Here is an 18,283-nt window from a genome sequence, read left to right as displayed (position 1 = left end):
CATACACAGAGACATAGAAAGAACGACAGAGAATACTTTATAGACTTACAGAGACTAGCATCATAATCTGTAGCTACAGCTAATTAAGTTCAAATATTGGATCTATCATTACTGGCTTTCTGAACTTGGGAAGAACTTCTCATTTCTATGACCTTCAGTTTCCTCAGTTGTAAGATTGGCACCTGACTTATAGGATTGTTAAGAGGATACAAATGGTTAGGTTCTATAATATGTTAAGGATGTATCTGGTATATAATAGTATGCTCAAGACAGAGAGTTCAAAAATATCATCATCTTATGGACACTCATTGTTTTCCTCCAGATTTCCACTGCACTTGCATCTAATTTCATTTGCATGAAATATCACAGCTTTAGGACATTTCACACCTAAACACTGAAGAGTTCTCCTAGAACTAAATATTCATTTCTAGGCTGTTATTTTTTTAAAGTAAAATTTATACACCGCGATGTACATATTCATAACTTAAGTGTATCATTAAGTTTTGACAACTACAGTAAACCAACTCCCTAACAATTTCTGGAATTTTATCATCACCCCAAAGTGCTCTCTATGCATCTTACAAGGAAATCTTTGGCCCCTTATCTAGAGGCAATTGTTCTCTGTTGTTTTGTTTGTTTGTTTGCTTTTACTTTTTCCCACTGTAAATTTGTTTTACATGAAATGGGTAGAACTTTATAATAAAATCAAACAGCATGTATTTTTTGTGAAAACTTCCTTCCAGTCAACATAATACTTTCAAGACACAGCCATGTGGCGTGAATCACTAGAGCATTCTTTCTTAAGACTGAGTAGTGTTTCACGCTGTGGACAGACAGCTTTCTTCCTGTTGGACATCTCAGCCATTCCCACCTCTTCTCATGATAAAGCTGCTAGTGGGACCATCAGTTGTCGTAATGGCTATGTCACTGAATTCTCATGTAGTTGACTGCGGTTTGAGTCCTGGACCCAGTGGCTTAAACTCACGCTGGGCACGTGTGCGTGTGTGCCCGAGATCTTGAGAGAGAATGGAAGAGAAGGGGTTGCGGTGTGGCCATCCCCCCTGTGGGGTGATTTCTTGCTTTGTATCTCTTTGTGCCTCACTGTCTTTCCGGTGAGCACACATGCCCTATAGCAAAAACTTCTGAAAAAAAAAAATAAAAGCTGCTAGTAACATTTTGTACAAGTCCATTTTTGGACAGCTATTTTAATATCTCCTGAGTAAACACTTAAAAGCTGAGTTACTGATGCTGAGTTACTGATGCATAGATTAGTATGTTTCATTTTGTAATAAACTACCATTTATCTGTCAGAATAATTGTATGATTTTTAAACTTCCACAAGCAATGTATAAAAATTCTAGTTACTTCAGCTCCACAAATATTTTGTTCTTTAAGCTTTTTAAATTTTGTTTATTCTAATCCCACCTTTCTGTTTCCAGATAAAAGCACTTATTAACGATTCTGATTTGTCTAAGTATGGGTGTTTCTAATTTTTTCTTTGTAACTTTTCAGTGATTTTAATTTTAAAAGAATATTTTAAGTAATAAATGAAATCATTATTGATGAAGTTTAAAAATAAACTTGGCTTAAATGTTATGCAAATACTTGTCAACATAATGCAAATGATTATAGTACTTGTAGCTTGGGAGAAAATTTCTGGTACTTTATTCTATAAAGATGTAAAATTATTCTGTATAAAATCAATTAGAGAAAAGATAATGTTTATCATTTTTTGAAAACTATGTTAAATGATAAAAGAAATAATCTAAGTAACTATGAAAAACTAAAGACAGATTTATGTGAGATGTCTGATAAAATATTTTATGCATTTTGATATTAAAAGCAATTTTCCAAAGTAACATTATTTAATGTAATATTTTAAGAATTATTGTTACTTATTTTTTGTATAATAATTACAGTTTTTTCATCTACTTCTGTAAAAGTATATTAATCCAAGTTGGTCTAATTTTTTTTTTTTTTTTGGAGAGGTTTTTCCTATAGGGTGTGTACACTCACCAGAAAGACAGAGAGACAGAAAGCGAGAAATCACACCTCAGAGAGATGGCCATGCTGCAATCCCTTCTCCTCCATTCTCCTCTTGGGATCTTGGGCATGCATGCACACATGCTCGGCATGAGTTTAAGCCACTGGGTCTGGGACTTGAATAGCGGTTGACTACATAGGAATCCAGAGACATAGCCATTATGCCAACTGCTGATCCTTAAATTGGCCTAATTTCTGAAAATTATATTCTCATTGGTAAAATTTGGTCATGTGTATTAGTTTTGAAATTTACAATTTATTTAAAACCTTAAATAAAATCTTACCAGAGATTCTGTGTGCTTGTCAGAAGAGAGACAGAGAAAGAGACAGGGAGGAAGAAGAGAAAGTACCCCCTATGGAGAATGGTCACACTGCAATCCCGTTTCCTCCACTTTCCCTCCTTTTGGGATTTTGGGAACATAGCCACATATGCCCTGAGTTTGGGACTTGAACCTAGTGGTAGGCCATGTAAGATCCTGCTGCCTTTACCACCATGCCAAGGGATAGCACTACTTAAACTCTTTTAAAAACAAATAAATTTATTTATTTTTTCTTAGAAAGGGAGAGAGAGACAGGCAGCCCCAACCAGGTGATCACACCACAATCCACCTCATCTCAGTGGGCTGGATAGACATGTGCATGTAGACCTGACATGCCCTGAGAGATCCCTGGATGCAACCCTGAGATCTTTCCCATGTGTGTCCATTTGTGTTACCCATGTGCCTATACCTGGCCCATATTTAAACTTTTTAATAGTAATTTAAACCATAGAAAAATTGTTACATTCAATGAATAATTGAAAAAGTAAGAAATACTTTGCTGTTGTTGTTACTGTTTCTTAAGTTTTTAATTTGCCAGAGGGAACATGCTCTCACCAGAGAGAGTGAGACAGAGAGAGAGAGAGGGAGAGAAAGCATCTCTATTGGCATGTGGACATGCTATAACCTAGTCTCCTTGTTTTCCATCCTGCTGAGATTAGGGCACACACACACATGTACCTAGCATATTTTCCCAGGTGTTAGGGCTAGGATTCAAACTGCACATTTGGCCTTGTGGGATCTGAGTCCTTTAACATTAGTCCATAGGGCTGGCTCAAGAAATTTTTTTTTTTTGAGAAATTTTTGCTATAAGCATGTATGTTGCCAGAGAGATGGAGAGACAGAAAGAGAGAAATCATCCTCTATGGGGGATGGCTTTGATGCAATCACTTCTCCATTCTCCTCTGGGGATTTTGGGCACGCATGCACCCAGCATGAGTTTTAAGCCACTAAATCTGTGACTCGAACCACAGTAGACTACATGATAGTCCAGTGTATAACTATTTCACCCTCTGTTGATCCCAAAGAAATACTTTTAATATATGTAGATAATTTTATTTAGCATGACTATTTTTGAACTAGAAGTGAAACCTAGAAATACGTGATTTTCCTGAGATCACACAATAAATGTAACACTGAGATTAAGCCTAGGGCCTCCACTTGCCTACTAGACTGGCATTTGATTTATTTATAATACCTTATTTGAATAGTAAGAATAAAAGATATATACAAAGCTTTAAAAATTATATTGATGTACTATTAATAAAAATATTTTCTTTTAAAATACAGTACCCTCTCTTGACTTTTTAAATGCAGCATTACCTTCTAGCATTTACTTCCAGAAGAGCTTATACTGATTTTTTTTCTTTTAAGTGTCAGTTGAGGTCATTAATTTTTCTTTTTAATTTTTGCTATAGGGCATATGCACTTACCAGAGAGACAGAGAGAGAGGTGAGAACGCATCATCCCCTAGGGAGGATGGCCACCCCGCCATCCCTCCTCTTCCATTCTCCCCTCAGGATTTTGGTCACGCATGCATTCGTACCCAGCTCCCAGGTCCAGGATTCACACTGTGCAGTTGGCCATGTGGGAGTCTGTCACTCTAACCACTGCACCACCAGCTGGCCCAACAAGATATTTCCTGACCTAAATATTTTTCCATAGATTTTAAATTCTCCAAATTAGTTTAACTCCTAGGGGCCTCCTTAATGTTATATACATAATATGTCAATGTGAACATTAAGGCATTGTAAAGAGAGACTGGTTAGTAAACTAATTCAATGTCACTAGGCAAAGGCCTGAAGAAAAGGAAGATTTCTTTGGATTGAACAGAGGAGTCATATTCATCACTAAAGTGAGCGCATTTTTTGGAGCACGATACTTGTAGTTAGCAGTTCCTGATTTAGCACTGGTGTCCTAATCATTATCTATAAATTAGGTACTTCTGTTCAAATGCACAGTATGGCAAAGATAACTGTGAATTTTTCTTTTTTTTGGAGAGATATTTTTCTATAGGGTACATGCGCTCTCTGGAGAGAAAGAGACAAAGAAACAGAAAGTGAGAAATCATCCTTCAGGGGGAATGGCCACGCCACAATCCCGTCTCTTCCAGTCTCTTCGTAGGATTTTGGGCACACATGCACATGCACCTGGTGTGAGTTTTAAGCCACTAGGTCTGGAACTCGAAATGCAGTCGACTACATGGGAATACAACAATATAAGCATTACATCACCTGCTGGTCCTCTGTAAAACTGTTTTAACACATGATAATAATTTTCAGTTCTATAGAAAGCACCTGCATATAATCACACAATACTACTTTTATAATTTCCAACTTCATTAAAGATAGATTTTTTTTCAAACCAATTAGCATTGCATTTGGATGGTAAATTTCTTTTTTTTTTTTATTTGAAGAGGTTTTCACTATAGGACACGTGTGCTCGCCAGACAGACAGAGACAGAGAGACAGAAAGCGAGAAATCACCCCCCAGAGGGGATGGTCACGCCGCAATCCCTTCTCCTCCATTCTCCTCTCGGGATCTTGGGCATGCATGCACACGCGCCTGGCATGAGTTTTAAGCCACCGGGTCTGGGACGCGAACTGCGGTTGACTATGTGCGAGTCCAGCGACATAGCCATTACACTAACTGCTGCTTCCCTGGATGGTAAATTTCTGAAAAATATTTTATTTATACCCATTTTACCTGCAAAAATTTCTATTCTTTAAATACAGTTATTGAAATTGATATTTCAGATAGGAGTACATATTCTCTGTGACAATGTAACTACTGGTTGTTAACAGATGAACTGATTATGTTTAGAATTAAAGGAAATATCCACAATATCTATATATAAAAATTATGTTTAGTCTTAAGTAACAGAAAGAAATTATTTAAATACATTTCGCTATTTACTTACCTTACCTAATGAGAAGTCATGTGATAAATGATTTTAAGGTGTTAGAATGAGGTCTCTGAGAGTCTCCTCACCTTTTCCTGTTAGTTGCAAAATGCTTGCCCCGTCCTGATTATCATATCTAGATTCAGATAGCAAGAAAAGAAGAGGTGTTGTACATATTTGAAAAACAAGAATTTCCTCTAATACTTTATTAATCAGAAGGATGTCACATGACCACATATGTAGGAGTGTCTGGGAGGTATGATTTTTAGCATGCATATGCAACAACCAGTAAAATTATGGTTTTTGTTGTAAAGGAATAGGAGAGAATTCAGATTATGTAGGCAACTATCAGCCCTTTCAGTGAGATTATTTCACACATCACTTTTCACAACTTTTATTCTATGATTAAAAAGTGCTAGTTAAGTCTATATAAATAGAGGTGAGGAAATTCTTGCAAGACCTAAAAGAGAAAATACACATTTTAAAGAAGAATCAAAGGGATCTGTTAGAGATGAAGGCTATAATACAGGAAGTCAAAATCTCCCTTGAAAGTATTAAAAGTAGACTAGCTCATACGGAAAATAGAATCTCAGATGTAGAAGAGAAAATTGCTAGCCTAGAAAAATCCACCACAAAGACTGAGAAAATTGCCCCCCAAAATGAGAATACTATACAAGAAACATTAGATACCATCAAATGTCTAAACATCTGTATAATTGGTATCCCAGGAGTCGAAGAGACTGATAAGGGTATTGATAATCTATTCCATGAAATCCTGCAAGAAAACTTCTCAAACCTAGAGAGGCAGTCAAAGATCCAATCCCAAGAAATACAAAGGACCCCAAATAGTATCAACCCAAGAATATCTTGTCCAAGACACATTATAGTCAGATTTACGAAAACCACAGACAAAGACAAGATACTAAGACTGGCAAGGGAAAAACAGCAAGTTACCTACAAAGGATATCCCATCAGGCTGACAGCAGACCTCTCATCGGAAACAATACAAGTGAGGAAAGAATGGGAAAATATATTCAAAGGGTTAAGAGAAAAGCAATTTCAACCAAGAATACTGTACCAGGCAAGATTATCCTTCATATGGGAAGGAAAGACAAGAACATTCTCAGATAAACAGAACCTGAAAGAATTTACCAGCACCAGACTATATCTCCAAGAAGTTCTCAAGGGAGTGCTATACCAGGAAAATAAAGACACACAGGAATAAGAGTTCAAAAACTAAGAAAATGGCCAACTTACTCATAGGGACAAGTCTAGAGTTGAATATTATATCCCAGAATTTAATCAGGAAGATGGAACCATAACAGAAGATAAAGTACATGAGACTGAACTGGTGAAATAGCATTTTATGATTTTTGACTAAAACATTGCTGATTTTCTTCTTGGCTTCGTTTTCCAATTTTAAGGATTTTTGTCATGTCTTGAGCTGTCAATAGGTTCATGTGCCTACTATTTAAACAGAATCTTAACCTGTTTCCTGGCTTTAGGTTTTAGGTAAAGAGCCTTAGCATGTCTTTGATTTATTAAAGTTAAAACTGCTTTTCTTGAAATTATCAGCTGAACTTGCTATTGAAAGTAGTTAGATTATTTAAGAAATTGTGTGATCAATAAATTGTGGGGGAAATAGGAATGGAAAACAACTGTACATACCAGAGATAGTGTGGGAGGTAGGTGAGAAAGGGCAGAGGGTCAGAAATAGGGGTACTATATATATATATATACACACACACACACACACACACACACACGTGTATACACACACACATATATACACACACACACATATATATGTAACTAGAAATGGAAAATTATAACATCCATGATTAAGCCACTATGCAGTATATTCTGGATGGGAAATCACATTTAGTGTGCTATGACGATGCTTAGGGAATGAATGTAAATTAATTCATTAAAAAATAGTTTCAGGAAAAAGAGAAGCTCATGGAAATACATGTAATGGGAAAACTATGTATGGATTTAAAAAACTTTTTGTACCAAAATAAATTCATACTTTAATTGTAAAAATATAAAATAAGAGAGAAAAAAATAAATAAAGGATTGTACAGAATAGGATAATGAAAAAGAACTTAACCTGTTAAACAAATTTATATAGATTTTCTTTTAAAAATATAAATGTATATATTCGAATATATCTTTCCTCCAAATATGTTTTGCCTCTGTGTAATTGATCAAACTCATTAGTAGTCTTACAAAATGTATTATTATTGATCCTTCTAGTGCATTTATTACTATACAGTTCTCATATAGCTCACTTGATAGCTATTACAAAAGCAATATTTCTGCAATGCACTAGTCACACAGACTAGCTGTTTAATAACTAATGTTGTGCTACTCAGAAAGGGATCTGACTTAAGCTCAAGGATCTGTGTACAATCTTTCCTTAAAGAAGAGCGACCATCTCTCCCCCATGTTCACTCTCCCATAGGCACTATATGTGGATGGTGACCAAGAGAGCTCCACTAATAAGTACACAATTTACAAAAATGTACAAAAGTCAAGGAGTTGACAACTTCTAGGATATAAAAAGAAATCCAATAGCCCTTGATAATCAATTCATAAAAAGTAGTTATTTACAGCAAGTCAATAAGGAAAATGTAAAAAAAGATGGCCTCATAGCACTTCAGTAATTTGCTCCATACCTATAAAGCAATATAAGCAATTGAGAACTAGAGAAAGCATCTACTTGCACACCCTGCTTCTTCAGAAGGATGAGATCAGAAGGGCCAGAACTGATGGAAGTGCCACAAGTGCTCATGAGTAAATGCACTTGCAGGATGTACAGGAAAGCAGATTAACTGAGGAATTGTGAATGGATGACAGATTGTGAAGATTTATATTGTGAAGTAAAGAAAGTCTGAGACGGTTTCTTTTTCTGATAATAATCAGTCACCTTCTCTAAAGAATCTATTAAGTTCTATAAGTGATCATCATTATGAGCAAAGAGTAGTAAAAATGAGTAGTAGGTATAGATTGTTGCTTATATAAACTAGGCAACATGACATAGTTTCGGGGTGATTTAACTTAAAAATGTTCAAGGGCTTTTCTGGCTGTACATTTTTCATAATGCCTTAAATTTATTAATGATGATATTGCCATAATTTTTCCCCCTAGAATCCTTTGGTTTCATTAAAGGGTTGGTTACTATGTATAATTTATGAAAAAAAAATACTCCAAATGCACAGACATGCCTTTATTATTCTTGTTATTTGAGTAAATCATTTGCAAATGCCTAAGTGCTACAATAAATTGTCATAGTATAAATGGAAAGAAACATGGTAAAAGTACAAGTGTAACATATGTGTTAGTCCCATCTGTATCAAAGAGCCTACGAAATAAAGCACATAGTATATCTTTTTGGTTTTGTTTCATTTCAGTGGTTGGAAACGATGGATTTTATGTAATACTGAAAGGCCTAGCTCGACCTCAAACAAAGGTGCCTGAAAATCTGATCAAAGAAAATGACTCAACAGTCTGTTCCATACCTCAGAGTTTACAGAGTTTTATCTTCAGTGATGACCTTGAAAGTGCTAAACTTGCTGAGATGCTCCCACCTTCACGTGATTCAATGGTAAGAGATGATGGCTTTTTCCATAAGCAACAAGGTAACATGATTGTAGAATGTGATCTGTTCAGGATATCTGGATCCAAATATATTCAAGTCCTAAAATGGTACATCCTTCAACATATAAATTATGCTATTCATATTTAATTTGGAATTTGAATGAAAATTTTTGATGAGGGAATCCCTTCAATGTCATACTGCCCTCTGGCCAGGATTGTCTGGTGTACTTAGTTGACACAAGGTCAGTGTGCCCTGATCACTGAAAGAGGAAACATGGTAGTTTGAGATGTGAAAAAGGAACAATGGGTTGAGGAGGGAAAAACATACAATCGATGATGAAAAAACTTAAAATGAAATCAACCGAGTGTGTTTATCATGTTTGTTGTGAGGGAAATGCTAAGATAATTAAGGACTTGTTTAAATTACAACCAGAATTTCTTTCTTTATTTTTTGGAGAAGTTTTTGCTATAGGGCATGTGCGCTCGCCAGAAAGACAGAGACAGAGAGATAGAAAGTGAGAAATCACCCCCAAGGGATGATGGCCATGCTGCAATCCCTTCTCCTCCTTTCTCCTCTCAGGATCTGGGGCACACATGCACACATGCACACATGCCCGGTGTGAGTTTAAGCCACCGGGTCCGGGACTTGAACTGTGGTCGACTACATGGGAGTTCAGCGACATAGCCATTATGCTAACTGCTGGTCCCCAGAATTTATTTCTTAAAGAAAATAGTTTGCCTATGTGTAATATTGTAAGACTACTAGTCATTTAAAAAAAAAAATGATACCTTTCTGAATCTCTGGATACTCCACATAGGGAACAGGACTACTTTGACTAGAATTGTTGCTGAAAATTCAGTTCTTTACTTAGGGTAGCTAAGATGACCAGAAATAAAAAGAGTCAAAGGAATTAATTAAAACAAATTAAGTACTATAGGTTGAAGTCAGAAAAACCTAGAACCGGTATCAAGATGAAGGAAAATAAGCATGAATACAGTCAAGAAAGAAAAGCAAAGATAAAAATGAGAAAAGCCCAGAAAAATATGTTTTCATCCATCGCATATGAATTATTAACATTTCTGGTCTGTTTCTTGACTTAAATGAAAAGGATATATTTGCTCTATCAGTGTGACAAGCCACGTACCTGATGTCTTAGCCACTTTTAGTGAAAACGTTACATTTGGCATAATAGCCTGAAATACGGCTCTTTCTTTGTTGAGTTTGTAGTAGTCAAATCCAATGTTCAAGGGTACATTTTCTTTTTCTTTGAGAGGCTTTTGCCTTGACAGTGAATGAGAATGAGTTATCACTCCCCCAAGGGGAATGGCCATGCTGCAACCCCTTCTTCTCCTTGGGATCTTGGACACGGGCATACATTTGCCTGGTATGAGTTTCAAGCCATCAGGTCCGGCACTTGAACCAAGGTTGGTCACGTGGGAGTCCAGTGACATGACTGTTATGCCATTTGCTTTAAGGGCCAAACTTGTGACTTCAATGAGGACCTGGTGGGAGCCCCCAGCTCTGCATCCTGCTTTGGTCTTTGGGAGCGATATTCATCTCTGACGTTCCCTTGAGATATGATGTTATTTTTAATAACCTATTTTGGCTAGAGTGAGGAGACAGAAAGGAGGCTTCTATTTGTTCTTTACTATAATAGCTCTTACCACATAGACCAAGAAATCACCATGGAGGTTATGCAAGCTATCAAATTTCCATTTGAATGATGCATTTATGAGTTATAGAAATTGTTATGGGGTAGGTCTAAGGACCAAGTGAAGACATTGTGAGCTAAACCTGGACCCAAACTCTATTATTATTATTATTATTTTTATTAATTTTGCTATTTCTTCACTGTAGCAGGTGGCCTAGAAGGCATTTCATGTAGCACGATTTCGATGTTACTATGTAAAATTTCAGGTCTGCCTCCATTTCTCAATGAGGACTTTGGCCTTAGTACAAAACACAAAAAAATATTTCCTTGGCTATATATGTATATATGTGCTATATATGTATATAGATGTTCTATAAATGTTATATACATGTTTTTCTTTTCTTTCTTTTTTTTTCTTTGCTGTATTATGTGAGAGAACCAAACTACGAGAAAGAAGGAAAAAGTAAATCATCCTCAGTATTCAATTTAACCCTCCAATAGTTTTTTTTTTTTTTTTGAAGAGGTTTTTGCTATAGGGTGCATGCGCTCGCCAGACAGACAGAGAGACAGAAAGCGAGAAATCACTCCCCAGAGGGGATGGCCATGCCGCAATCCCGTCTCCTCCATTCTCCTCTCGGGATCTTGGGCATATACGCACACGTACCCAGTGTGAGTTTTAAGCCACCAGGTCCAGGACGTGAACCGTGGTCTACTACATGGGAGTCCAGCGACATAGCCATTACGCTAACTGCTGGTCCCGACCCCTCCAATAGTTTTGTAAACAGATGGGTATAAAGTATAAAACCCACAGTCTAAGGATGACATTCATATTTCATAAGAAATGTATTTAAATATCAGTCTAAATTCTCAGAAATTTTTGCCCTCTAAGTGTTGAAGATGAAATCCTCTTTATATGTTGCCAAGGAACCGTAGGATTAGATAATTCATCTTAAACTGGTGATTGATTTTTCTCAGCCTTTCATTGTTTTCCTCTGGTGCATTGATACAGCCCAGTAATAGTCATTCCATTTCATGGTTCTTACAGTTACTCATTCCTGGCATCACAAAGGGCCTGTGGTATTAGACTTCCCAGTGCATGCTCTTCTACCAGTACCTTCTGCCCATTCAACACCATTAAAGTTTTAGCTGCACAGATTCAGCATGTCACAGACTGCCAGTGCTCCACTGATGAATTCTTACTGCTAGCTGGCTGGCAGGCGGTGCAGCACTAAAATCCGCTCTAAAATCCCATTTTTTCATTTTAAATAGGAACTTCTGGAAAAAAAAAAAAAAGAAATCAAGGTAGATGATTTCGTTAACTGTCAGCAACTCTGCAGTGTTTTTGTCGTTTTAATTTAGCTGAAGGACAATTATATGATTATTGACAACAATTTTAGAGTGTTAGAAATTCAACTTTAGAAACTTGACTTTTTATGTATTTATTGAGTGGAGTTTTCTGACTAGGACAGTTGTGTAGTTTCACACAAATAATCAAAGGGTGATCACTTTCTTCTCCTTTCCTTGGCTTTTTATGTCATTATTTGTTTTTTTTTATTGTAATGTATCAGAAAATCACACTACAAAGAAGAAAAACGTAATAACATCTCCATGCTTCAATTTAACCCTCTAACAGTTTTGTGGACAATAGCCATCATTGGAGAATAATGATCATAAGATGAAGAACATAGTCTATGGAGCAAATACGTATTTTACGAGATGCTTTACAGTTCTGAGCAAAAAATGGTGGTGTTGCAAATATCTGCCCTACGTACTTCTGGCTACAGAGGTAAAATGGAGAAAATTAGTGCAGCACAAACACACAGTGACATTTTTTTTTCATTTTGCTTTTATTGACATAGGTTTATTTATTAAAGCTACAAGTTTTTTAGTAGAATATTCTATCAAATAAAAGAGGACAAATTATACATTCATTTACAAAATTACCAAGTTAGTGCTTCTAAGTTGCTTTAGACTCTTTAATTAATTTTTATTTTTTCTAATTAGTTCCATAATTTTTCAATTTATAATCATAAGGAAATACAAAATTCTTATTAGAAACATCTCAGTATAAGGACCAGCAGATGGGATGATGGTTATAATGCTGGACTCCCATGTAGTCAACTTTGGTACGAGTCCTGGATCCGGTGGCTTAAAACTCATGCCGGGTGCATGTGCGCATGTGCCCAAAATCCTGAGAGGGAAATTGAGGAAAAGGGATTGTGGTATGACCATCTACTAGGGAGTGATTTCTCACTTTCTGTCTCTCTGTCTCTCTCTCCAACAAGCACATACATCCTATTACAAAACTCTCTTTTTTTTAAAAAAAGAAAAAATAAGAGGTATAGTATATATGGCAAAATACACATGTTATTCTATATTTTATATTTATATACTGCTGTATTTAATATATATGTATTGCTATGCTACAATATACACATATTTTATTAAAATATATATTTATATAAAATTGAGCAACCTTTTAAAGCAAATTATTAAGTATTAAGGTGAGGATCCTCAATAGCTATTAAATTGATTTTCTAGTTTATTAATAGCAGTTTTAGTTGCAATCCAAACATTTAAAGCTTTGTGAAAAAATATTATTAGATACAAATGTGTTTTCAACAACTGGATTCAGTTGGGACAAAATTATAAAATAAGTCTTTTTTTTTTTTGCATGCCAAAGTTCTCAAACAATCTGTAGCATTCTTCCACCATGCTTCATGAATGAAATATCAATCAGATCCCAGGGGTTAACAAATAACCTCTTCTCTTTCTTTTTTTTTTTTTGGAGAGATTTTTCGCTACAGGGCACATATGCTTGCCAGATAGACAGAGAGAGACATAGAGACAGAAAGAGAGAAATCACCCCCCAGGGGAGATGGTCACGCCGCAATTCCTTCTCCTCCATTCTCCTCTCGGGATCTTGGACACGCACGCACACGCGTCCAGTATGAGTTTTGAGCCACAGGGTCCAGGATGCAAACCGCGGTCGACTACGTGGGAGTCCAGAGACATAGCCATTATGCTAACTGCTGGTTCCCAAACCTCTTCTCTTTCTTTCTTCCTTTCTCTCTTTCTCTTTTTCTTTTTTTTTAATTATTAAAAAAATCCAGTTCTGTTTTTACATCTAATTTTCAAATGTCATTTTTGATAGCTTAATTCATGCTTTATTGTACCATTAAGTCCTGTGGTGGAGACAGGGGTTTTAATGGTTTTATTCTCCCTATTTTACTTTTCATCCTCTATTCAGTAGCAGCTCTTTTTCTGGCTCCTCTTTGCTAGGATCTGGAAAGGAGAGAGCATGGGAATTGGTTAAATGCTATGGAAAACTTATGTGACTAATGACTAAATGCCCAAATGTAGGTTCCTTTTCTCGGTTTCTCTTGTGTAGTTCCTCCTATAATTCCCTGGTGGAGTGTGGCTTCTTGTAGGGGATCATTTACTACCACATCCTTGATCTGTGACTTTAGGCAATGGGAACTACAAGAATCTTTTTTTGCGGGTCAATTCACCTCTCCAGAAGGTTCTTCGGGGTTATTTCTTTTCCAGACAGTTCATGTTACCTATTTTTTGTGGATCCACCCAGTTGATGAGTGAGGGAGAGACTAGACATACCCCATTGAATTCCTGTTTCCTCAAGGTGAGGTCAGGAGTAAGTGAGGGAGAAGGAGAAATTTTGGGGACTCATACAACTGTAACTAAACATTTCTCTTTCAGTCTTTGCAGTTAACTTCCTGATCTCAGTTTATAATCTCTTAGGGTAGAAAATGAGCTAAAGTTTACAAACCTGAATTTAACATTTCTAAATCTCTGTGCAAATGCTGTGAACTTTAATCCCTGAAACTCTTAATAAGAAAAGTCACTTTTGTAATAGGAAAACTACATGAAACACTCTTATGTAAATATCATATACATGCATATATAAATGTATATCTGTATATGAATTTAATATCCTGGGATATCTGGGAAAATTACATTTAGATTGTATTGTGGGTTTGTAGACATCCTATTACATATGTAGCTATCTCCTTATCCATTAATTTCCACACAAATTCTTACATATTAGCTTTTTCATAAAACCCAGACCAATTTGGGAAAATCTATGATCGATTGAAAATGTATCTCTCTACTTTGTGGAATTTGCCACACACACAAACACACAGACATTAATTTCATCAAGCTAAATTTAAAAAGAATGCCCCTGTTTTTCATAAAGCTACAGATTCACAGTTAAATGGACTACTTTTAATAAGCAGTCATTATATGAAATGCTGGTGTTACCTGCTGTAGTGGGTATAGGACACAGACTGAAATGAGTAGAGATGTAGATGTGAAAATTGTCTGCATAGGAATATGTTATTTGGGGACCAGCAGTTAGTGTAATGGCTATGTCATTGGACTCCCATGTAGTCGACCACGGTTTGCATCCCGGACCCGGTGGCTTAAAACTCACGCTAGGCACGTGTGCGTGCGTGCCCGCCCAAGATCTTGAGAGGAGAATGGAGGAGAAGGGATTGCAGTGTGGCCATCCTCCCTGGGGGGTGATTTCTCACTTTCTGTCTCTCTGTCTCTCTCTGTCTTTCTGGCGAGCACACGCGCCCTATAGCAAAAACCTCTCCAGAAAAAAAACAAAAAAAAAGAGAAAGAAATATTTTATTTGAATACCCCAAATAAATTTTTTTGTGTGTGAAAACTAGTATTAAAAGGAAAGAGATAAATGCAAAGATCAAATCTTGAGTAAATTTCATACTTGGGGGGGAAAAATAAAGGAGCCATCAAAGAGCTATACTAATGAGCAGAACTGTGGGAGGGCCTTAGAAACAGGGGAGAAGATACACAAAAGATGATATGATTATTGCCGTTACAGTGTTGTTATTTGGTAGCCTTTTCATTATCAATGAGAGGGTTCCATTGAGTCATCGTATTTTCTTGACTAGTGTCTTGTGACTCAAGGTGAACGAACATTCCTTAGATGTGTTGATATGATCTAGATGGGAAAAAATGTTTTCTTTGAGCAATATAATGTAACTAATGAAGTTCAAGCCTTTAACCCAAGAGTTTATTATAGTCTCTTTAGTAAGTTAGCACAAAAACTCTGAAAATAAAACATGATAGACGATTAATTGCACATTTCCCTCTAGCAGTTGACTACTTGTTGCCTTAATACTAATAAAGCATAAAGTGCGAGTCTATTGCTATCCTTCTGCTCTTGCAAAGAGGAGGGGGGTAGCTTTTTAACAAGTACATGGGAAATGTACATTATGAAAAACATCATGTATGTATTGCAATTTTTTTTGGCACCAAGATAAATGCATACTTTAATTCCTTTTATGAATATTCTGAAATCCCCTTGTGTTATGACAATGTAATGTATTTCTGTCTCTTACAGATACAGTCTTTTGCTTTGTATTTGTTTTGTTAAGTACATCACTAGGCACATGAACAAATCAATGCAGGTGTGCACCATACCTCTATTCTCTGGCAACATTGTGATGGAATCAGATCACATAATACAAACATAAGAAATGCTCCATGTCCTTAATACAGGAAACCAAACTAACTCTTACTACAAAACCAGGGAAGATACATTATTAAGTGGGAGCTGTGTCTTATAAAAAGGTCTGTGGCATTCAGAGGAAGCAAGTTGACTACAGGTCAGAGTGACCAGAAAAACGTCACAAAGCAAAGGAGCTTGAGTCATGTCTCTTAGGGAGAGGTGAAGAAGGGAGGCATTATCACCTTATTTTATAGTCTTCCAAAGACTATTGTGTGCCATGGAGTTACTAGTTTGGCATCCCATCCACACTGTGGCTTTTCACAGTTGCCCTCATCCACCATTTTTAAGAACACAGGTAAGGGAGTCAAACCACATTTTGGTAGTTCTGGAAACAGGGGTAATTTAGACCCTAGATTTCAGGTTCCTCATTAGTATCAATGGGGCTAAGAATATCCATCCCATAAGTAATAAGTAATGTTTGTGTTAAAGGGGTTAAATAAAGACCAAGGACAAAGACTGGCACATTTTTAAGAGCTCACTTCTTTGTTTTTGTTTGTTTGTTTTGCCATAGGGTATGGGTATTACTTGTGAGAAATCCCCCCCCCCCCCAGGGATGACCATACCACAATCCCTGCTCCATTATCCTCTTGGAATTTTAGGCAAGTGCACACACATGCCCAGCATGATTTTCAAGTCACTGGGTCCAGACCTCGAACCATGTTTGGTCACATGTACAACACCTTCAGCACTGTACCACATGCTGGCCCCAAGAGCTACTTTTTACATATAGTAGTTTTCGATGGTGTTTTTGGCTTTTATTCCATTCCTTCTACCAATTTTTACCTTTAAACTTTCATTATTTTCTTCTCCTCCTCCTTCTCCTTCTATCTTTTACTTCTCCTTCTCCTCCTTCATCATCATCTTTTTAAAATTTACTATAAGGCATGTGAGTTTGCCAGAAGAGAAAGGGAAAAAAGGAAGAGAAAGCACCCGTTGGGGGAATGCTCACGCTACCATCCCTTCATCACTGTTCTCCTGTTGGGATTTTGGGCATCATGCACATGTGTTCTGCATGATTTTCAAGCTACCAGGTTGAAAATCAAACCATTTAGTTGGTCATGTGGGATCCAGTTGCCTTAACCACTGTGCTACCAGCTGGCCCCAGAATTCATCTTTTATAGAGAAGCAGGATACCACTTTCATCTTTAGATCCAGAATAAAATTCAACCACTGATTTCAAATGACAACACATTCCAATTCATTTTAAATTCTGGGTCAAGCAGAATATTGAGATGTTCTTGAAAAGGGGCAAAGTCATGTTTGATGAGGATAAAGAGCTTCTCCGTCAGGTTTCTAACTCCTTTGCCTCCAGATTTCTGACCATGGTTATTGCCTGACTTTCTGTGCAGGAATATTCCCTAAGCCCAGTTTTCCTTGATTCTTTTTCTCTGCTCTCCATATCCAACATTCTTCAAGTATTTATCTCCCATCTGGTCTTCTGTCCATCTCTTTTATCTCTTACTGTGTGTGTTCATTGACTGTTTTGAATGGTTCTGTTGTTCCTGTGCTGCTGTTAAACATTGGCTTTCCCTGACTCTTATCCAACTCCTAATGTGAAGGTGACTCTCGGGAGCTTACTTTTTTTCTGATGCCTACTGTAGTATATGAGGAACTTCCAAGGTGTTCTATAAAAATAAATTAAAATCGTATGTTAATTTAATTAGACAGAGCCTTCAAAATTCAAAGATGAACTATGAAATGAGCTTTGATTCAATTAAATTGCAAATGATAGAACATTTAATCCCCATTGATTCAAAGTTCCTGCTTTTGTATACTACATTTATTTTCTCTAACTTGACAGCTTAAAATATAGTAATTATTTTGTTTCTAAAAATTGAATATTTAGAAGTTTAAAAGTAAAAAGTTAATCTAGAAATGTGCTGGTATAAGATTAAAATCAGAATTTAACATCTAATTGTCTCTTTAGTCATTTAAACATTTGCTAGCTCATTTTACATTTATACCATGAAGGTATGTTTTTCTTATCATTACTCTATAACATATAATGCCTTTGGTTTTTACAGAGAGTTAAAATGCATGGTTTAACTAAAAATAGACATCAGGTCATTGCAAATTTACTACTACTTGAAAATAAATTAGAGAAAATATAAAAATTATACTGTCTTTCAGATGTTTTTATAGCTCTTCTATTATAAAAGCAATAAAGGGGAGATGTTTATTGGTACATATTAAGTCTGTTACCAATCCTTTT

At 36.3% G+C, this 18,283-nt stretch overlaps 1 protein-coding gene across 3 annotated transcripts in view; it reads left to right on the top strand.

The window, feature by feature from the left end:
- Positions 1–18,283, top strand: part of CNBD1 (cyclic nucleotide binding domain containing 1) — a 468,077-nt gene that overhangs the window by 269,648 nt on the left and 180,146 nt on the right. For all 3 annotated transcript variants that reach the window (XR_336323.1, XM_006160740.1, XM_006160742.2), the window contains exon 6: positions 8,676–8,869. Coding sequence is in view for 2 of the 3 variants with exons in the window: in XM_006160740.1 (XP_006160802.1) it covers positions 8,676–8,869 (194 nt within the window). In the remaining variant the exon portion in view is untranslated. The remainder of the gene's footprint in view (positions 1–8,675; positions 8,870–18,283) is intronic.

This window comes from Tupaia chinensis, unplaced genomic scaffold (genome assembly GCF_000334495.1).
Source record: "Tupaia chinensis unplaced genomic scaffold, TupChi_1.0 Scaffold000707_1, whole genome shotgun sequence".
In the NCBI taxonomy this organism is placed as follows: Eukaryota; Metazoa; Chordata; class Mammalia; order Scandentia; family Tupaiidae; genus Tupaia; species Tupaia belangeri.
The sequence above is the reverse complement of the archived record's forward strand: the minus strand, read 5'-3'. Positions and strand labels throughout refer to the sequence as shown.